This window comes from Symphalangus syndactylus, chromosome 19 (genome assembly GCF_028878055.3).
Source record: "Symphalangus syndactylus isolate Jambi chromosome 19, NHGRI_mSymSyn1-v2.1_pri, whole genome shotgun sequence".
Taxonomy (NCBI): domain Eukaryota; kingdom Metazoa; phylum Chordata; class Mammalia; order Primates; family Hylobatidae; genus Symphalangus; species Symphalangus syndactylus.
Genome location: NC_072434.2, coordinates 35,761,517 through 35,783,145, shown reverse-complemented (window position 1 = coordinate 35,783,145; position 21,629 = coordinate 35,761,517). Strand labels below are relative to the sequence as shown.

The 21,629-nt window shown below is 40.6% G+C and overlaps 1 protein-coding gene across 5 annotated transcripts in view; it reads left to right on the top strand.

The window, feature by feature from the left end:
- Positions 1-21,629, top strand: part of PLA2G4A (phospholipase A2 group IVA) — a 174,464-nt gene that overhangs the window by 97,502 nt on the left and 55,333 nt on the right. For all 5 annotated transcript variants that reach the window (XM_063613757.1, XM_055234361.2, XM_063613756.1 and 2 more), the window contains one exon: positions 20,330-20,466. In XM_063613757.1, coding sequence (XP_063469827.1) covers positions 20,330-20,466 — 137 coding nt within the window. The remainder of the gene's footprint in view (positions 1-20,329; positions 20,467-21,629) is intronic.

Below are 21,629 nucleotides of genomic sequence, written 5' to 3'. Positions count from 1 at the left end.
CTTCTTGTTCCATAATGATGATTTCCATATAATGATGATATATATGTATATGTATATACATATATGTGTATATTATATATTATATTAATACATATATGTATTATATATGTATATATGTATATATACATATACATGTGTATATAATATATATAAGGCATACTTATGCATAAAAGAGTGTTGATTTTATCAATAGGAAAAGTTTCGTCTCAAATATAAAAGGATTAAAATTACTTAATTTAAATGTAGGCTAAAATTAAACTGTGGAAATCATCATTATGGAACAAGAAGAAAATGCCATAAATCTTGTTAATGATAATGCAGTTAATAAATGTAGGCAAATGTGGGCCGGGCGCGGTGGCTCGTGCTTGTAATCCCAGCACTTCGGGAGGCCGAGGTGGGCGGATCACGAGGTCAGGAGATCGCGACCACGGTGAAACCCCATCTCTACTAAAAATACAAAAAAAAAAAATTAGCTGGGCGTGGTGGTGAGCGCCTGTAGTCCCAGCTACTCGGAGAGGCTGAGGCAGGAGAATGGCGTGTACCCGGGAGGCGGAGCTTGCAGTGAGCCGAGATTGTGCCACTGCACTCCAGCCTGGGACACAGAGTGAGACTCTGTCTCAAAAAAAATAAAAATAAAAATAAATGTAGGCAAATGTGATGGGGAAGAAAAAGAAAATGTTCCAAATTCTTTATATTTTGTAGTAGAGTTGAATGATATTTAAAATTGATCAAATTGAAGGATCCTACTTTCAATATTTGTTTATATTTGTATTCTATATTTCTCTATAATTAGGATTATAAAAATCATTAAGATGAAGAAATGACTTATAATCCTAATTATGGAGAAATACTGGAATATAAATATAAACAAATATTGAAAGTAAAATCCTTCAATTATAGTTTTTTTCTTTCCTTAAATTCCAGTAAAATGTAATATCCTTTATTACTCAATCATGTATCTTATAATCTACTTTTTGGCTATCTATCCTTTCATTTATTTCATCTATGTATCTTTCAATCACCTATCTAATGGGTTTATCTATTTCTCTCTATATATATCTGTCCATCTTTCTATCTGAAACCTACAAAGATTAATTCCTGCAATGATGCTCATCAAATGATAATGAAGTTTCTTGTTAGTGACGTATCAGGTAATTTTTTACTTATTTATTTAGTTGAGCTTTCCTGTTAATTGAATATGTCAAATGAATATAATTTATTTTCATAAAAATAATATTGCAATTAAATACACAAGTAAACATATATGTGCATAGTCTTGTACACTCTTGAATTACTTCTTGTAGGAATTAATTTCATTAAGTTTTACATAAAATAATTTCATAAATAAATTAATTTCTTGGAATTCATTCTTGTAGGAATTTGAGATTATTGCAAATTAAGGTCAGGATACAGTTGGAAATGAGACATAAATTCTGAGTAAGGGAGCCAAATGATCACCCCTGTCCCACATGTGGTTGCAGATTTGCAAATATGTTTTAGGTGGGGGTTGGGTTCAAAAGCCAACCAACTGATGCTATAGTGACTTGTGTTGTTATGGGAGCAGACTCTAAGATGAGATGCTGCTTAAGGGGAATTTTTGCTTAAAGGAAACTTATGAAACCTTCATTTAAGTTTATTTTAAAAACAGAGACTTCTCTTCAATCTTGCATCTTTTGTTTTGTTTTTTTTTTAGAGACAGGGTCTTGCTTTGTTGCCCAGGCAGGAGTGCAGTAGCACAATCATAGCTCACTGCATCATCAAACTTCTGGGCTCAAGTGATCCTCTTGCCTCAGCCTCCTAAGTAGCCAGGACTATGGGTGCATGCCACTACACCCAGAAAATTTATATATATATATATATATTTTTTTTTTTTCTAGAGATGGGGATCTTGCTATATTGCCCAGGTTGGTCTCAAACTCCTGAGCTCAAGCAATCCTTCCACCTCTGCCTGCCAAAGTGCTGGTGTAGCAGGACAAGCCGCAGACAAAACCCCTCAGACACCAAGTTAAAGAAGGAAGGGGTTTATTTGGCCAGGAGCATCAGCAAGACTCCTGTCTCAAGAGCCGAGCTCCCTGAGTGAGTGATTCCTATCCCTTTTAAGGGCTCACAACTCTAAGGGGGTCCACTTGAGAGGGTTGTGATTGACTGAGCAAGCAGTGGGTATGTGACTGGGGACTGCATGCACCAGTAATTAGAACAGAACAGAATAGGACAGGGATTTTCACAGTGCTTTTCTATACAATATCTGTAATCTATAGATAACATACTGATTAGGTCAGGGGTTGATGTTTAACTACCAGGCCCAGGGTGTGGTGCCGGGCTGTCTGCTTGTGGATTTCATTTCTGCCTTTTAGTTTTTACTTCTTCTTTCTTTGGAGCCAGAAATTGTGCATAAGACAATATGAGGGGTGGTCTCCTCCCTTATATCCCCCCGCTTTGAGAATCTCACTCAATAGTGGGAGTTCTCACTTTCATTTTTACTACCCATGTCTTCTTGCAAGACAGATTGATAGTGATTCATATAGTACAATTGTGCTGAAGCATTTTGGTGAACTAAGGTAGCGATGATGCGTTTTATCATTTGAAGAAGTACAGGTAGCAAACAAGGGAGCAGCAAGCAGGTTCCTGTTACTATTATAACTCTTATTACAAGAGTTTTAAATCCTCTGGTGCTGGGAACCATTTTCCAAACATGGCCCCAGGATCAAATCCATGCCACACTTGCACGGCCACATGTGCCAGTTTTGTCATATCTCTAACTATGTCTTCAACTACTTGCCCTTGATCATCTATGTGTAGACAGCAATTAGTAAGGTTAAATTTCCCACAGACCCCTCCTTCAGCTGCTAGCAAGTCGAGAGCCAATCTATTTTGATAGATAGCATTTCTCATCTGAGTTTCTTGCCAGGCCAGAATAGTCAAGGCTCTGCTGGTTTTATTAGTGATTATTTCTAAGACAGCTTGTAACTGTATGATTCGGTTGATCATGTAAATGGGGGTCCAGTATCCCCACGAGCCAACTTGTGCCCAAGTAGCAGGCCCATAATATTGTATGATTCTCTCAGGGGGCCATTCATTATCTTTCTAATTTTTTATAGCTATGCTTCTCTTTTCGCAGGAAGCATAGACAGGGATGCCCAGGAGTTCGCCTGTTTTTATGGGCAGTAGGAAGAAAGATGGTTTAATAGTTTCAAAAACACAACTACCTGCCCACTGGTCAGGTAATTTGGCATAAGCTGTATGCCCACATATCCAGTATAATGCAGTGGGGGCTGTCCATTCCCAGTGGGACTCCGGGTGGGTCCTCACAATTTGCAACTTTGGGAATTTACTGAATGGATTCCTCTCTGTGTGATTTGAGCTCCACGAAGTGACTGTTTTTGTGGTACCATTATACAGTTTCTGTCCCAGACAACTAAGTCGTCCTACGGGGTGAGTGAATTTTTTTCCTTCTCTAGCTGTGCAATATTGTCCAATAATTGAGGCTTTTAGGACCAGAAATTATCAGGGTGATTCTTTTGAGCCGGGAATTCATCAGGAACTGAGTCTGTAGGTACTAATTCTCGGGCTTTCCTTGGCCATTGATCTCCCATTACAGTTCCTCCACATACATAACGTGAAGTGACATTGAGAGACTGGGCTACACGCTTGGCTAGTTGCAAAAACAAAGTTCTTGTTATTCCTAGAATTTCTGGTACTGGCACATTTAGTTCATCATAGAACGTTTGAAACACTGGCTCCGGAGAGCGTTCGTAAACTTCTCCTCAAACAAAGATATTTACTCGAGGATCCAACCCAGCCCCGTTGATTCCTAAGGTCACACGCTCCCCTTTTATCCAGTGAGGATTAAGGGGATTGGTTATTACTAGCTCTAAGAGGTTACATTGTCCCTTAGTACAGGAAAGGTCATTCGTTCCTTTCTGAAGGTGGACTGGATCCTTTTCATTTTTTATCCAAGTGGCCCAAATGACACAAGACCAGTATCCACATTCATTTCCACACAGTCCTAATTCATGACAAATGTACTTATTTTCGGTCACATAGCCTTTTTCCCAACTAAAAGAGCCACATCCCCTTCCTAACTTATTGCTATTAATGACAGCACAGGCATCAAATTTCAAGATTATGCGTTTGGGCACCCCTTTTTCTTCTGTTCTGGCTAATACTTTACTTGTATCATTTATGAGTCCCCACCAGTCTTTAGTCCTTATTCTTATTTCAAAAAATGTGTACATGGGAGGCTCAGAGGGGTCATAACACACATCTGGTCGGTCGTTTCCTGGGCTACATACCTTGTACTGAGTGTCATATAAACATGTTCCTTTTAGAGTTCCTAGGCATTCATAGTAACTATAGAACAGAAAGATTGTTTTAACTTGTTGCCCTATCTTGGTAACCTGATGTATACACTGAGAGCAGTCCTCCATGAGGGGAAAATCAGTAGAAGTTTCTACTGTACAAGTCCAAATTATAAGGAAAATGAGTCCCATGATGACTCTCCTCATGCTTCGGCCATGAGTAGACCAGTCAGCTTCCGGGTGTCACTGGAGCAGGGCTTGTCGTCCTCCTCAGAGTCACTTCTCAGGGGTTGTCCGGGCTCGGTTTTGCCTCCCAGGTTTTAGCGGCTGCAAGTTTCACACGGCTGTGGTGGATCCAGGCTGGGATTCCTTCTACCTTTACAACCGTGGGTGTGGTCAGGATGATGGTCTGAGATCCTTTCCACCGTGGCCGCAAAGGGGCTACGTTCCAGTCCTTGATTCACACGTGATCACCTGGAGAGAAAGGGTGAACTGGGGAGAATAAGCTGATGGAACTCCTCTCATTTACCCAAGTTGAGATTGTTTGTGTATTTTTTCCTAAAGCCTGTAGCTGTCGCTGTAATTCAATTTCACCTAACTCTTGGGAAGTGCCTGGAAGCTCTCCTAGTATAGGAAGAGGCCTATGATACAGTATTTCGTAGGGGGAGTATCCTGTTTTCTTAGAAGGAGTGCATCTAATTTGAAACAATACCATAGGAAGGGCCTGTATCCACTTTAACCCTGTTTCCTGACATACTTTCCCTAAACTATTTTTGATAGTCCGATTCATTCGCTCCACCTTTCCGGAACTCTGAGGTCAGTAGATGGTATGTAGCTTCCAAGTGATTCCTAATGCCTTTGCTGTCTTCTGTACCAAGTCAGCCACAAATGCTGGCCCGTTATCTGAGCTGATTCATAAGGGCAGTCCAAACCTAGGAATAAGATCTCGGAGAAGCACATGGGTTACCTCATAGGCCTTTTCAGTTCGTGTTGGATAAGCCTCCACCCACCCAGAGTAAGTACACATAAGAACCAGCAAATACTTGTTACCTCCACATTTCAGCATTTCCGTGAAATCCACCTGAAGATCCTCAAAAGGAGCCGCTCCATAAGCTTGTATGCAGGGCGGAACAGTGGCGCTTTGCCTCGCATTGTGCTGTCGACAAGTAATGCACAGTTGTGCTACTTCTTTGGCAAGGGCTGGCAAGTGTGAGATGTAGAAGTACCGGCCTAACAATTTTTCAAGTGACTCTTGCCCTGGATGAGTGGTTTCGTGCATGGCCAATATGACTGTGGCTCCCAGCAACTGCAGCACAGCTACCCTCCCATCTCGCAGTCTGATCCATCCTCCTTTTATTACTTGCCCCCTTTCTGGGTGGAAGAAGTCTTTTTCTTCCTTAGAATAGGTAGGTATCAGGTCAGGTGTTTGAGGGAGTAAAGGGGCTGCTATCGATGCCCAGTAAGGGGTAGAAGCTGCTTTTCGAGCTTCTGAATCAGCTAGAGAGTTTCCTAAGGCCACTGAGGTGGAGGCTCGCTGGTGTCCCCTGCAGTGCATGACTGCCACCTTCTGAGGTTTCCACACTGCCTCTAATAATTGTGGAATTTCTTGTTGGTATTTTATGTTCTTTCCCCCAGAGTTTAACAGGCCCTTTTCCTTATGTAATGCTCCATGCACTTGGAGGTTTAGAGAGGCATATCGACAGTCAGTGTAGATGTTTACAGTCTTACCTTCACTGAGTTCTAGAGCCCAAGTTAAAGCAATGAGCTCAGCCTTCTGGGCTGAAGTGCCCTGTGGCCACAGTTTGGCTTTAATGACAGCATCCAAAGTTACCACTGCATATCCTGCACATCTTTCTCCTTGTGGGTTGATGAAGCTGCTCCTGTCCATGTCTAACTCCAAGTCTACTGATGCCCATGGCTGGTCCCGAAGGTCAGGTCTGTTAGAATAGACTGAGTCCAACACCTCTACACACTTATGCTCTACCATGCTCTCTGATACTCGGAGCAGGGTGGTGGGATTTAGGGTGTTACAGACTTCAATAGTTATGAGGGGATTTTCACATAGCAAGCATTGGTACTTGGTTAATCTAGCATTTGTTAACCAATGATGTCCTTTGGTAGTCATCAAAGTTACCACAGCATGGGGGGCCTTTATATTCAGGTTTTGCCCACAGGTTAGTTTATCTGCTTCTTGTGCTAACAGGGCTGTTGCTGCCAGGGCCCTTAGACATGGTGGTCAGCCTTTGGAAACCCCATCTAGTTGTTTTGAGAGACAGGCCACTGGCCTTGGCCACGGCCCCACAGTCTGGGTTAAAGCTCCAACTGCCATTTTTTCTCTTTCTGACACATAGAGTGTAAAGGACTTTGTCAAATCTGGTAGTCCTAGAGCTGGGGCCAACATAAGTTTTTCCTTTAACTTACAAAAGGCTTGCTGTTGTAGAGACCCCCTTTCAAAAGGCTCCTGATCGCCCCCCTTTGTAACCTTGTACAAAGGTTTGGCTAAAACTGCAAAGTTTGAAATCCATAATCTGCAAAACCCCACAGCTCCTAGGAATTCCCTTACTTGCCTTCTGGTTCTAGGTTCCGATAGGCTGCAGATGACCTGCTTTCTTTCTGACCCCAGGCTGCACTCCCCTTTCTGAATAGTGAATCCCAGGTAGCGTACCTGCTGTCTGCAGATCTGAGCTTTCTTCTTGGACACCTTATATCTACAGTCCTCCAGGTGCCGAAGCAGGACATCCATCCCTTTTGTGCACCTGACTGCCGTGGAGTGTCCCAGCAGAAGGTTGTCCACATACAGAAGCAAGATGCAGCCTAGGTCTTTAGCAGGAAACTTTTGCAGATCTCAAGCCAGGGCCTCCCCGAAGATAGTAGGGGAGTTCTTGAACCCTTGGGGAAGCAGGGTCCAATTGTACTGAGTAGTGACACCTGACTCCGGATCTTCCCACTGAAAGGCAAACAGCTTCTGGCTCTCAGGAGCTAGTCTGATGCTAAAGAAGGCATCTTTTAAGTCCAGACAGGTAAACCAGCTGTCCTCAGCCGGCAGCAGCCCTAACAATGTGTAAGGGTTAGGAACTGTTGGGTGCAGAGTCACTGTAGCTTGGTTGACCAAGCGCAAGTCCTGTACTGGCCAGTAGTCCTTGGTCCCTGGCTTAGGGACAGGCAGGAGGGGGGTGTTCAATGGAGACTGTCAAGGAACTATAATTCCATAGGCTTTCAAGCACCTGAGATGAACCTGGATTCCTTTGAGAGCTTCTCTGGGAACCGGATACTGCTTTTGTCTAATTGGTTGGGCCCCAGGCTTAACTTCTATGAGCATGGGGGCTTGGTTGACCTCCAGTCCCGGAGGATTATCCTCTGCCTATACTCGGGCCATTGCTTAGCTAGAGCTGGTTTTATCTCTTGGCCTGGCTTGGTTAGAAAAAGTCTCCATTCTTCTTCCCGGAGGACCATAAGGGCCTTGATAATTCCTGTTCCCGGTAACTTTAGCTGTAAAGAGCCCTGTTTTGTAAAGGAGATGGTGGCTGTCACCTTGCTAAGCAAGTCTCTTCCCAGCAAGGGCAAGGGACAGTCAGACATACACAAGAACTGGTGAACGATCTCATTTCCCCCCACCGAGCAGGTCCGTGGTAGACACAAAGCCTGGTTAGTGGAAACTCCTGTTGCTCTGATTATATCAAAGGGGGCGACTGGGGTGGTCACTACTGAATGTTCAGCGCCAGTATTGACCAAAAACTTAATGTCCTTGTCCCCAGTTGTAATCCTGACCGTGGGCTCCTTGGGGGCGCTTGAGCCCGGTCCCCTTCAGTCCAGTAGCCCTTCAGCCAGATTGAACAAAGCTCCCTCGTCTTTATCTGAGGTCTTTTGTTCCAAATCACATTGCTTTTCCTTCGTTTGGGGACACTTATCTTTCCAGTGTCCTATTTCCTTACAGTAGGCGCGTTGGTTACGTTGCAAGCGTGGGTGATTAGACTGGGTATTCTTCCCGGAACCCCCCTTTCCCTCTCCTTTCAGGGGAATTCCCCTAATGACCACGGCCAGTAAGTCAGCATTTCGCCTAGCCTGGCATTTGCCTTCTTTACGGCTTTCTCTGTGGCTTGTTGAATCTCTATTCACAAACACTTGATTGGCTATTTCTATTAACTGTGAGGTATTCATACGCACAAACCCAGCCTGTTTCTGCAATTTTCTCCTGATATCTTCCGCACTTTGACTAACTAAGGCCATGTTAATCATGTGCTGATTTTCAGGGCTATTTGGATCAAAAGGAGTGTACATAGGGTAAGCCTCACACAATCTTTCATAGAATTGTGCTGGACTCTCCTCTTTTCCTTGGATGACCTCAGAGACCTTATTTACATTTGTAGCCTTTTGAGCCCCTTTCTTTAGACCTTCTATTAATGCCTCATGGTACCATCTTAGCCTTTCCACGTCTGGTCTCTTGTTCAGGTCCCATTGGGGGTCTGTTCCTGGCAGCTGAATTCTTACATATTCTTGGGGGTTTTGGTAATCGGCTGGGGCGTGTTCCTCTAGCCACTTAGTTGCCACCTGGAGCACCCTTTGCCTTTCATCTGTATTAAAAAGTTACATGAGCAGCTAGTGGCAATCAGCCCAAGTAGGATTATGAGTCTGTATAATAGTTTGGAGCAAGTCAATTAAAGCTTGAGGCTTTTCAGTGTAAGATGTAGTATTATTTTTCCAATTGAGGAGGTCAGCAGAGGTGAAAGGTTGATACACAAAGGCATGCCTTTCCACCATGTGTCTGTCCTCATCTACCCTAGTATATTGCTTCTCTCTCAGGGGCATTTGGGTTCCAGTCTTGGGCCATAGTCAAGCGGCCAACGGAGGAGTTTCTCCTGCGGCTTCACTTCCTCTTTTGTCTACTCTGGATGGTCTAGGGGTGTGGTTATCTGGTGGAGGTGGAGGTGCTGTGGGCTCAGGAGTGGGGAGCCCTTCCTTTTGATAAGGAGGGGGTACTGCTGGTACCAATTCCTGCCATGATTATTCTGGTGTTGTGTTGGACAGGACTTTTGGTGCCGACTTCCCTCAGTGGGTGGAGCGGGAACCTTCCTTAACTAACTGTCCCTTTGTTACTAGTGCTGCTGCTGCCTGTCCTCTTAACCACTGTGGGGGTTCCAAAACTAGCTGTAACCAAGAATCTACATATGGGAACTGATCTGGGTGCCCTGGCTTACAGGTTACCTTGTGCCATACCTTTGAGACAAGGGACCTGTCCAGGCTTCCTTCTGATGGCCAACCTACCTCTAATACTGGCCAGTCTTTCTCACACAAAGTTTTAAGTTTTCCTGTTGTCATAGTGACCCCATAGTCTCCCTTAAATCCCTTTTTGAAATTTTTCAACATAGTTCCTAGTGGTGTGGGCTTACTTTGTGCCTCACCCATGTTTCCTCGAGACAAAAGACCACGCTCACACCACACACATCACAAAACAAAGAACGGGTAAAAAGGGCACATACACACTTTTACAGTTTACACCAAACCAGAATCAAAACCAAAATCAGAGTATCAAGAAATCCAAGTCAGGTCAAAACCAAAACCAAAGTATCAAGCAATCCAAGTCAAGTCAAAAACAAAAACCAAAGTGCTGGTACAGGCGCATTGTGGGTGATCAGGCCATGCTTCCACTCAAATGGAGTGGGCAAGTTCCAAAGACTAGTCTTACCAAGTTTCAGTTGTCCGGACTCCAAGTGCCAGTTCCTTCCTGGTGTTCAGCCACTGCGTTGATCCTTCACGGGGGCCTGCCACGCGCTGCCCTGGTGAGGTGTTCCACCGGGGCAATTGTCTACCTAGGAGTGCTCTCAGGATCCGCTTTGCTCAAGCTGGCCAGAGTCCCCAGCAGGGATGCTCCACAGGGCAGGCCTAAGCTGCCTAAGGAGCTGCCTCGACCATCTGTTAATCACCTCGCTTCCCAGTCAGGGAACCAAGAAATGTAGCAGGACGAGCCCCAGACAAAACCCCTCAGACACCGAGTTAAAGAAGGAAGGGGTTTTATTCAGCTGGGAGCATTGGCAAGACCCCTGTCTCAAGAGCTGAGCTCCCTGAGTGAGCAAATTCCTGTCCCTTTTAAGGGCTCACAACTCTGAGGGGGTCCACTTGAGAGGGTTGTGATCAATTGAGCAAGTAGGGGTTACATGACTGGGGGCTGCATGCACCGGTAATTAGAACAGAACAGAATAGGACAGGGATTTTCACAGTGCTTTTCTATACAATGTCTGTAATCTATAGATTACATAACTGATTAGGTCAGTGGTCAGTGTTTAACTACCAGGCCCAGGGTGTGGCACCAGGCTGTCTGCTTGTGGATTTCACTTCTGCCTTTTAGTTTTTACTTCTTTCTTTGGAGGCAGAAGGGCATAAGACAATATGAGGAGTGGTCTCCTCCCTTACTGGGATTACAACCACAAGCCACCATGCCTGGCCAAATCCTATATCTTGCTTGTCAACGTAATAGACCCTTGTTAGAACTGGTGGTTGTTTATCATGTCAGGCTAATTAGTTTTTGAAAAAACTGTCTTCTCTATACATTATTCAGAAGTTTATAGCTTCTCTGAAGTTTTTAGTGTGTGTATGTGTGTTTCTTTTCATATAGAAAACTTTTCAGTAGCAATTCTACAACACTTTTCTTTTTGTCACCATCCTTATATGGTATTGGTATACCCTCAAAACAGAAAAATGATATTACAAATTCTTTTCATTTCTAACATTTGTAATTTATTGAGATACTGTGCTAGGCACTAGAGAAATAAAGCTGAGATGGCTAGCCCCGAGGAATTACTTTCCTTAGTGATTTTAAAGCCTTGCTTGGAAGAATGATATTTAAGCAAACAAAACCAATGATGTGTTAAGTTCTTAATAAAGAGGTGTGAACTGAGGGATGCAAGTGATTGCAAGAGGATGACTCACTCTCTGCAGTAGAGAGAATGGAAATTTCTTTTAGAGTTGAAGACTGTTGGCCATACCTTGAGGTATGAGCTAGCTAGAAGAAGAAGGAAGAAATTCATATTTCTTGTAAGTCATGACTGTCAACTTTATTTGGGAGAACGTGCCTTGCAATCTCAGAGTTTCCCTGCCTAATTGCTTTCTAGTTATTTGCAACAATTATTTTATTTACTGCTAACAGCTATTTCCTGTTCCCCTCATGACAGATAGACTTGTCTCCTAATGATAGAGAAATAAAAATTAGGAGATGACAAATCCTTCATTTCTTGCTATAAAATTGACATACTCCATAACTGATGCCTGTCCTTTGCAACCTCCCTCGTAGTTCAATAGAGAAACTACTCCCTTTGCTTTCAAATGCAGATACCCATCAGATATGGATCCTAAGCTCCTCTTGAATACCCCAATATATCTATTATTCAGATTTTCCCAGATCACTCTCAACCTGTACTGTCAGCATCTACCTCCATGTGGATATTTCCTATAAAAATATAAACATGTTCTAAACTCAGTTATAAAAAGAAAATAAAGAATAAAAATCATTTTCTGGATTCTGTATTCTCTCTTCCCTTCTGCTTTATTTCTCTCCTTACCTTCACAAACGTCTCCAACATTTTCTATACAAGCTCATTCTACCTCCTTTAGATACCAGTACTAATAAATGCACAGGATCTTGTTCTTGCCCTATCTTACCTAACCTTGCAGCTGCAAATGACAGATGTCTCCTTACATTTTGAAACATTGTCTACTCTTCACTTACTCCCTTTTCATGGTCTTCATCATGCCTCTTTGGTGTTCTTTACCAGCTCTTCTTCATCTGAGCATTCCTTATATATAGTAATTCCTCAAGTCATAGTCCTAGGTCCTCTTTCTCCTCATTCTATTTCTTTCTTTCTTTTTTTGAGACAGGGTTTCGCTTTGTCATCCAGGCTGCAGTGCAATGGCATCATCTTGGCTCACGGCAGCCTTGACTTCCTGGGTTCAAATGATCCTCCTGCCTCGACCTCACATAGTGCTGGGATTATGGGGTGCATGCCACCACACCCCATGAGAAATATGTTTTTCTAGGCAATTGGGATTTAAATCCAGGATTCTCAGTCAGGGTGTGGTGGCTCTCACCTGTAATCCCAGTATTTTGGGAGGCCAAGGTGGAAGGATCAAGACCGGCCCAGCCAATATGGTGAAAACCCATGTCTGCAAAAAATACAAAGAAATTAGGTGTGGTAGTGCACACCTGTAGTCCTAGCTACTTGGGAGGCTGAGGCAGGAGGATCACTTGAACCCAGGAAGTAGAGGCTGCAGTGAGCCAAGATGGTGCCACTGCACTCCAGCCTGGGTGGCAAAGTGAGACCTTGTCTCAAACAACAACAACAAAAAGAAATTTCTCTCTAGCCTATGATGTCGCCCAACAACTGTGTGCTAAGGAGTCTCACATGTATGTCAATAACTTAGAACCTCTCTTCTGAGCTTCAGACCTAAATGTCTACAAACTTACTTGATTTCTTTACGTGTATTCCTGCCAGCATCTCAAACTTAGCCTATCTAAATCTGAACACAAGTTTTGTCTCTTTCTGTGCCTTGTATAGAGAGGACTCACATATGTTTGTGTATTGAGAGGACTTGTACTTGTCTTCCCTCTTACCACTTTCTTTTTACAATGAATTCAGAGTGAATGTTTCAAAACAGAAATCTAATTCAATCCATCCCAAGTTTAAAATCCTTCCACTGCTCTTAGACTCTTCGCCACAGCTTCTTTCTAGCTTCATTTTTGCCAGTTTATCCCAAATTTCTATACTCCCTCCCAGTAAGCACCTCTTAGTTCTGTGTCCCTACAGAATCTTTCCCCGGCTGGAGGTCTCCTGTACAGTGCTCCCTCTTGCTGCAATAGGCTTCCCCTATACAATCCCTCTCTCCACTTCACCCCCTTTTTAGCTAACACTCTCCCATTCTTTAATGAGCACACAGGTAATTTCTTCTGAGACTCTCCCAAATCATGTCCTCCTTCTTTAACCTAAGTCTAAGCTAGTTCTCTCAGTTATACTCTCTTATGGCATATATGAACATTCTCTTCTCAGCATTTTCCATGGTTGTACTTAAAAAGATTCTTGTAAAAATATTTATTTGGTGACTGTGACTGTTTTCTCCATTAGAATTTAAGTTTTATGAGGGCCAGGACAATATCTGTGTTATTCATCTCTATATTTCAACCACCTAGCATAGTTCCTAGTATGGTAGATCCTTGGTGAATATTTTGTTGCATGCATGAGGGCACAGATTTAGGCATTGCATGCATGGAGTAAATTTGCTAGAGAGAGAGGTCATGGCTTTGAAGCAGGAACACCAGTATCAGTTTGCTAGGGAAATACCGGTTAAGGAGAAGGTTTTGATGAGATCTTGGCTTAGACTCTTGAGTTAGAAATTTACGTAGGACACATTGGTTGGCATTTTTTCTTAGGTTCTTCTTTTCAAAAAGTAAGTTTCTGCTGCAACCTCTAGTCACTCCTCCTTTTGTGGAAAGGATTAGTAAGTCTTCCTGGGAAAATATAACTTTGCTTCATGTTCGTATGAATGACAGTAAAATAACTTTTCCGCAACAGATGTGGAATGAAGTAATCATGCTTTTTCTCTGGGCTATCCTTCAAAAAAATATTAAATTCATGTGTTTGGAAGTCATTTATAGAATTAAAACTTTTGTTGTTGCTTTTTTTGTTTTCAGCCCACACTGTTTTCTCTTGGCAGAAATAATCAGCTTAGAAGTTATCAGCACCACCCATTCGCATAACAAAAGTAACATTTTTCTATTTTTATGTTACTTCTTGGATCTCTTAACTTTCCACATCCTTTGTCCCCTATCAAAGTCTTCACTTTCTGTTCAGTGCTGGCCAGTTGGCCTCCTTAATGTATGGAAGAATGGGCTGTTGTGGCAGTTTGTACAATGAACAAGAACAGTCCTATTTGTCTCAATACAGACGGTATCCAGGTTAGACCTCAACGTTGAATTAAATGTTGAATGAATTTGGGCAGTATATATTTGGGAACCTTGTTTTACCTTTGTGCTTCACTTGTAAAATGATGACAATGTCTCCTGTTGGGGTAAGAGGATAAGTACTAATGCTCATAAAGCATCCAGCAAAATATATAGGGGCACATAGTAGTTACTCAGTAAAACAGTAATATTATACATATTCTTAGGTGCTGCCATTCTGTGGCATAACACTCGTGGTCAATAATTGTTAAATTTAGCATGGCCTAATTTTTAAATTAGTTCTCCTGCCTATATAATGAACTAGTCAAATAGTTAAGGTTTTTTTAAAGCCTAAGCGTTTATTCTCTTAAGTACTAAGATTTTTGAAAAAAATTATTGATTTTGATTATGTAGATGGAAATCTTTCTGAAATGTGTAATTTCTTGCTCAGACTGAACCAATTTGGGCATTCTCAGGCCTGCTTCCTTTGCATTCAGGTGCCATTGTTCTGTGCCCTGCGTTGGCCGCTTGAAGTGTTTTTTCTTCACACTGCCCTTTTCTCTTTCAACTTTGTTGCTCTGGAATTCAAATCTGATATGCAAACTTGCTGTTAGAACAGTGTCTCTATTTAATATAATTTCTTTATGAGAAGAGGGCTGAGATCTCTTCTTTGAGCAAGATATATGACTTTGTGTATGGGGATTTTTGGTGTATTTTGATAGTTCAGAAGCCACTTTTTAAACTTTTCTTGTTCTAAAATAGTTTTTGGTCAGATAAAGTTTTCAGATTACAGTTGTGTCTGTGAAATGAAATGTTACTATCCAGTCTCTATGTCCCCTAAAAACTAGCCATAACATAACAAAGTTGGCTGGGGGAGTAAAATCTGGAATTAGAGTACTAAAGAAATGAGAGAAGAAAAGATTCTTCTTGTCATCAGAGTGTAAAAGAGATAATGCTTTTTCTTAAGCAAGACTATAAGGACCATATTTCAGTTTAAACAAATAGACAGCTTTGGATGAAAATAGAAGTAAAATATGGACCTCAAGTCATTAATTCTCCGAGTGCCACTTGGTACTTACATTTGTCATATAAGTTAAGTGAAAGGCTAGAGAAAGAGAGATCATCTAGTCATGGAGGGAGAGGCAGAGCAAGACAGTTTCTGAAGGAGATAAGAGAAATCAACCTTGAGTTGTCAATAAGCATTGCCATTCCTGTGTTTCTGCTGTTTCCTTCATCAAGAATATTTTCCCACCTCTTTCCACCTTCATTCTGACAATGGCACTTTGTACTATCAATCTTTATTCTTCTTTCAGATGGTAAAGGTCGAAAGGCAGACAGTGAAGGGCTCCCTTTAGTGGAGTATGGGAACATGAACTGAGCAGGCCTGGGCTTGCAAGGGTCAGGTTTCAGGAATCAAGAGGTGGAGCTGAATTTTTCTTATCTGAGGAAGTGGTGAGATATAAACAGCCAAGGAGTTAAACAGAGCTGGAAACTGGCCTAACTGGTCTAGAGAGCAGGTTAGATATCCAAGGGGCCCAGACTGCACTCAGCAAGGTGGTGCACTCTGAGGGGCCCAAAGCCCTTGACTGCTGAGAAATGTAAGCTGTGAGGGGAACAGGGTCGGGAAGAGGCAAGCAAACGTTCGCATGTCAGAAGCAATGGAGAGGCATATAAGACCAAGTGCTAGATTTGCTGCTGGTGTTCTTGCTTACTTTGAATAAGCAGATTATCCTTACTATTATAATGTGGGTGGGCATCATCCAGTCCATTCAAGGCCTGAATATGACGAAAAGACTTGCCTCACTGAGCAGGAGGGAATTCTCCAGCAGACTTCCCTTGGGCTTCATCTGCACCATAGGCTCTCCTGGGTATGAAGCTCGCCAGCCCATTTTGCAGATTTGGACTTGGCTGGTCTCCACAGTGGTGTGAGACAATTCATTATAATTAATCTCTTTCTGTATATCTACTCATCCTGTTGGTTCTGTTTCTTTGAAGAACCCTGACTAATACAGGGAGCCAAGGAGAGAAATGTTTTTATGTAATTGTCTATGAAAAACAAAAATATTCTTGAATACTTCAGAACTTTCTTTTGAAAGGAAGGCAATTAATAATGTCAGTAAGCTTACGTACCAGGATAATTAAATTAAAACACAAGGCTTTTGGTAAATGAAAACTCATTTCCCGTAATCATATGAAGGAAGTATGAGAAATATTTATTGACATCATTTATATCTAAATAGTAATGATATTAGGTCCAAATATAACCCCAAACCTTCTCAGCAACACTTATTTGATTCTCTTAGAATTAGAGCCATGACTAACAGCTGAACCTTATAACTTTCATGTTATTTCTTTGAACATTATTTCAGAATGAGCAAGACTATTAAAACTCCAAACTTAGTCTTTGTTTATTATGTAAAATTGTCCTGACGTTATTTGAAGTGATACATAATTTGAAATATAGTTTGACCAAGCATCAATGGTTTCTCTACGTAAAGGTTACCCCTTTCTTTCTGAGCAATGACAAAGGAAAGAGCAAGGAATTTTGATGCCAGACATACTTCAGTTCAAATCCTGGTTGTATTACTTATTAGCTATCTATCTATGGACAAGGTATTATCCGCACTCCTCACTTGAAAAATGAAACAAACAATGACTTCCTTTTGAGAGCTGGGAAGATTAAATGAAATAAATTGTGTGAAAGTGTCCATGAGAGAGTGCAAGGTACATACGATATGTTCTTGACACATCTAATTTCCCATTCTTTTTTATAGTTCATAGTTACAATTTTATAGTTTTATAATTCATGTTTCTGTAGGTGTTACAGAATCTAGAATATTACTAGTTGCTAAAAGCTTCAAGATCAATATTTTTATATATCAATATATCAAGATCAATATTCTTATATATAAGTAAACTGAGCCCACAGAGTATTTTCTTGGCCTTAGGACGCAGCATTAGTTGGGGAAAAGTAGGGGCCATTTGTTTTGAGAGACAAAGTAGAACATACTGAAATAATAGCTTTGTTATGTGGCAGACCCAACTTTGACTCCAAATACCACTTTCTAGCTTTGTGACATTGGAAAAAAAAATCTTCTTTGTGTTTAAATTGCTTTATTTTTAAAAATGGGGTTATAGGCCCAGTGTGGTGGCCCATGCTTATAATCCTAGCATGTTGGGAGGCCAAGGTGGGTGGATCCCTTGAGCCCAGGAATTTGAGACAAGCCTGGGCAACATGGTGAAACCTTGTCTTTACAAAAAATACAAAAATTAGCCAGGTGTGGTGCACCTATAGTTCCAGCTACTTGGGAGGCCAAGGTGGGTGGATCCCTTGAGCCCAGGAGTTTGAGATCATCCTGGGCAACATGGCAAAACCCCGTCTCTATGCCAGTACACTCCAACCTGGGTGACAGAGAGAGACTCCAGCTTGGGTGAGAGAGAGAGAGACCCTGTCTCAAAAACAAAACAAACAAACAAACAAATGGAGTAATAGTATGTGCTGATAGGTTATGAAAATTAAATGATATAATGTAAATGCATTATATGCATTTACAAATGAAGGTAATTATAATCTGCACAGCCAATTATTTGATTATTCAACTTTACATACAAATATCTGACATTTTCCTTCCCCTGATGACAACAGAAGTATCTGAATTGAAACCCTGACCTGAAAACCTCCTTCAGAATTACTTCAAAGCAATAATGAGAACAATAGGTTACCTAACACATGAATTCCAGTTTAATAGGAGGCTGTTTCCAGAAAATTCCAAGCAACATACCATAAGCATCTTCAGTATGTGTCGGGCTGTTGGCATTTGGAGAAGGACATCTGGGAAGTTGTTTTCTCAGGATTAGAGAAGCTCACATGGTCATTTTTCCAGTTTCTCTTATTAAATCTCCTGCTGAATAACAGTGCAGGCTGTTTGCTGTGTGTTGAAATGAAGAGTATAATCTGTTACTAAGAACTTTTTTTCTCTATTCTAAACTACCTAATTGGTACTGGGTTGGTTATTTTTAATAATACAATGCTACAATTAACCATACCTATAGACTCAAATGCCCCCAAATAATTTTTGAATATGAACAACCTTCCATCTTTTACAGTATTAATCTTGAAATTGTTTTTCCTCAATGCCCTTCATAATCCTATTTTCCCAACTCCCTAATATACACCTGCTACAATACTAAGACCCCAAGTATTTTGGTTTCCAGATCACATACCCTTTCCTGCTTATGCCTATCTTGGCCTGAACCTTAGGCCCAGAACTGAGCACATAGCAATGTTAAATGTTTGCTTTTATTGTTATCATTATTGTGATTATACTGCCTGTAAACTCAACCCCCTTTCAAGGCTGAATTCAAATCCCTCTTCTTCATTCTAACTTCATATCTAGCTTCCTTACAACTACTGCTGCACCTAATACTTTATTGTACTCTATTCATCCTCTGTATAATCTACTTTAGCTTCCTACCTTAGCTTTATTTCCCCCTCCAGATAAGCTTTTAAGGACTTACATATTTTACTTTATTTACAGTTTTAAAATCTGTGTTTGAGAGCTTGGTGTTTATACAAACCCACATACATCTATATAAAGATACATAAAGATATACACAGATACACACACACATACACATATATACATATACAGATTCAAAGCCATTTAGATCCTTCCATTGCACTGCACTTGTAGAGTGTGCTTTCATTATGAGGTTTCCAGTTTGCATGTAGTTTGATGCTTAGTGTTTTTCTATTTGAGACCACTTGTTAAAGTACAGCTCTGGGTTAGGAATTTAGTCCTAGGTGTTCTACTATTCACTGCTCTAACTCTAATAAGATCTGGCCTCTGCAGATTTCTCTTTCCCAATTTAAAGGATAAATGTTTGCTATTATTATTATTATTATTATTGTTATTATTATACTGCCTATATACTCAACCCCCTTTCAAGGCTTAATTCAAATCCTTCCTCTTTGTTCTAAATTCTTATCTGCCTTCCTTACAACTACTATATCTTATGACTATACAATCTTTTCAGTCCTTCTGGTTGTAAAATAATCATTCCATGAATGTATGTATACATAATATTGGTAAGTGGCCACTCAGGGATCAAGTGCCAATACTTGAAACACAATGCATTCATGTTGTATATTCAGCATTTCTAAGACTGAGTGCGCTGTTTCTTCCTTCACCTAACTTCATGCCTTGGGATCCTTGTTTTGGGTAATGATAGCATCATCTGCTTAAGAGCAAAGCTAGAAACCCTAAGTCTGACCACCCACCTTCCTCTCTTTTACTGCTAACATCAGATCAGTCACCAGATGTTAAAGATGCTCTCTGTAAATGTAACCTGAAGGCAAGGTGCTTACTCAACTATGAATTACCAACTAGTAGATCTTACACAAGTAACATCATCATTATATAACTTTCATTTGCAAAACCAGCAAATACTTTCCTTCTGCTCACCTTACATGATTTCTGAGAGAGTTAAATAAGACAATGTCCCTGAAAGCAAGCCAAAAATTTGCAAAATGTTGAACAAATATAGAGTATTATTGTTATTATTAAATAGAGTAAGTTGGTCATTTTAATAATATCTTTTTTCTAACAGACATTGCTTTTTTATTTTCTTACATGAAACATTCTTTTCTTTTTCTTTTTGAGATGGAGTCTTGCTCTGTTGCCCAGGCTGGGGTGCAATGGCACGATCTCAGCTCACTGCAATCTCTGCTTCCTGTGTTCAAGCAATTCTCCTGCTTCAGCCTCCCAAGTAGCTCGGATTACAGGTGCCCGCCAGCACGCCCAGCTATTTTTTGTTTTGTATTTTTAGTAGAGATGGGGTTTCACCATGTTGGTCAGGCTGGTCTCAAACTCCTGACCTCAGGGGATCCCACCTCGGCCTCCCAAAGTGCTGGGATTACAGACATGAGCCACTGCACCTGGCCTTATTTTCTTCCTTTAAAAAATTAGGCATTACTAAAGTATGAAGTCAATTTACACTTCTTTGTGACAAAATATGGGATGTATAACATAAAGATTGAGACTAAAGGGAACTGTATTTTATGATTTTTGCTTTGTGTACAGGTCTCTCTGTTGTATCATTTCAGGTGCCTGTGGTAGCCATATTGGGTTCAGGTGGGGGTTTCCGAGCCATGGTGGGATTCTCTGGTGTGATGAAGGCATTATACGAGTCAGGAATTCTGGATTGTGCTACCTACGTTGCTGGTCTTTCTGGCTCTACCTGGTTAGTATGCATTTTTAATTTTAGTTTTATAACTTGACATATTTAGGATTTATCTAACTCAAGCACTAGAAGAGAAAAGGGGATTTAGAAAATTGATCATTAACTTTAAATTACCGAAACTTTCCAGTTTGATGCCACAATCTGCTTTAAAAGATTTTTTTAAAGACAAATCCATACTTAATAGTAACTTTTTGTTGCAAATTTACTTCTTTTAAGCCAGTTTGTAACTTAAAATGTAGTTAAAACATAAAATAAAAAAGACTAATTGAAAATAATTCTAGATAAAAATAGAAGTGGAACAACATACTCCACCCATAATTAATTTAATCTTCTTATAATTTGCTGATTTGTAGTCCTTCGGTGAACACGTCTAACTCTACATGATTCACTACATATTCATTTTCTTCTTTAGGGCAAATAGAATAAGATGCAAGATACCATAGTATACAGAACAAAGCAAACAATTTTTTGAATATAGAAATATAATATATTTCATTGATTTTCATCTAACTAAATATGAAATTAGTCCTTTAAATTTAGGTGGAGACTTAAAACATCCATATGTATAATACTTGTACCCTGTAGGTTTTCACAAACATATTTATACAACATTTTCAAAGAAGATACCACATACTTTTTGGTTTGCTTATCTTACATAAGCACATTGAAAATCAAATGAAAAGTCCTTGCTCACATGTCTCAAATAAAAGTATCACCTTATTACTAAAGATCTGTCTTGGACTTACAAGGCCTTTGTAATCATTCGGCCATGGCAAACTCATCTATCAGAATATCGTATTATATATGTCTAGTATTTTAAAGTTTCTGTGTCATTTTATCTTGTGAGATGGATATGAGTTTATTCATTTTTATGCTAAAGAAAATTTGACTTAGAAGCCAAATGATTTGTCCAACATCACTAGTAGAGCTAGCATATAAACCCAGGCTTTTGATCTGTCATTCTGAGTTCTTTCTACTAAACCACACTCTTTTCTGGGACATCTAGATATTTTACAGAGAGTTTCACATTTAAATCATCTACAGTTTCTTAAATGTTTTGAATCAGATTATTTAGTCATGAAACAAAAACTTTGAGCCATCGTTGCCATCTTCTCTATATGTACCCTCAAAATGATTTATTTCTTCTGAAGGAAGGGTGTAGC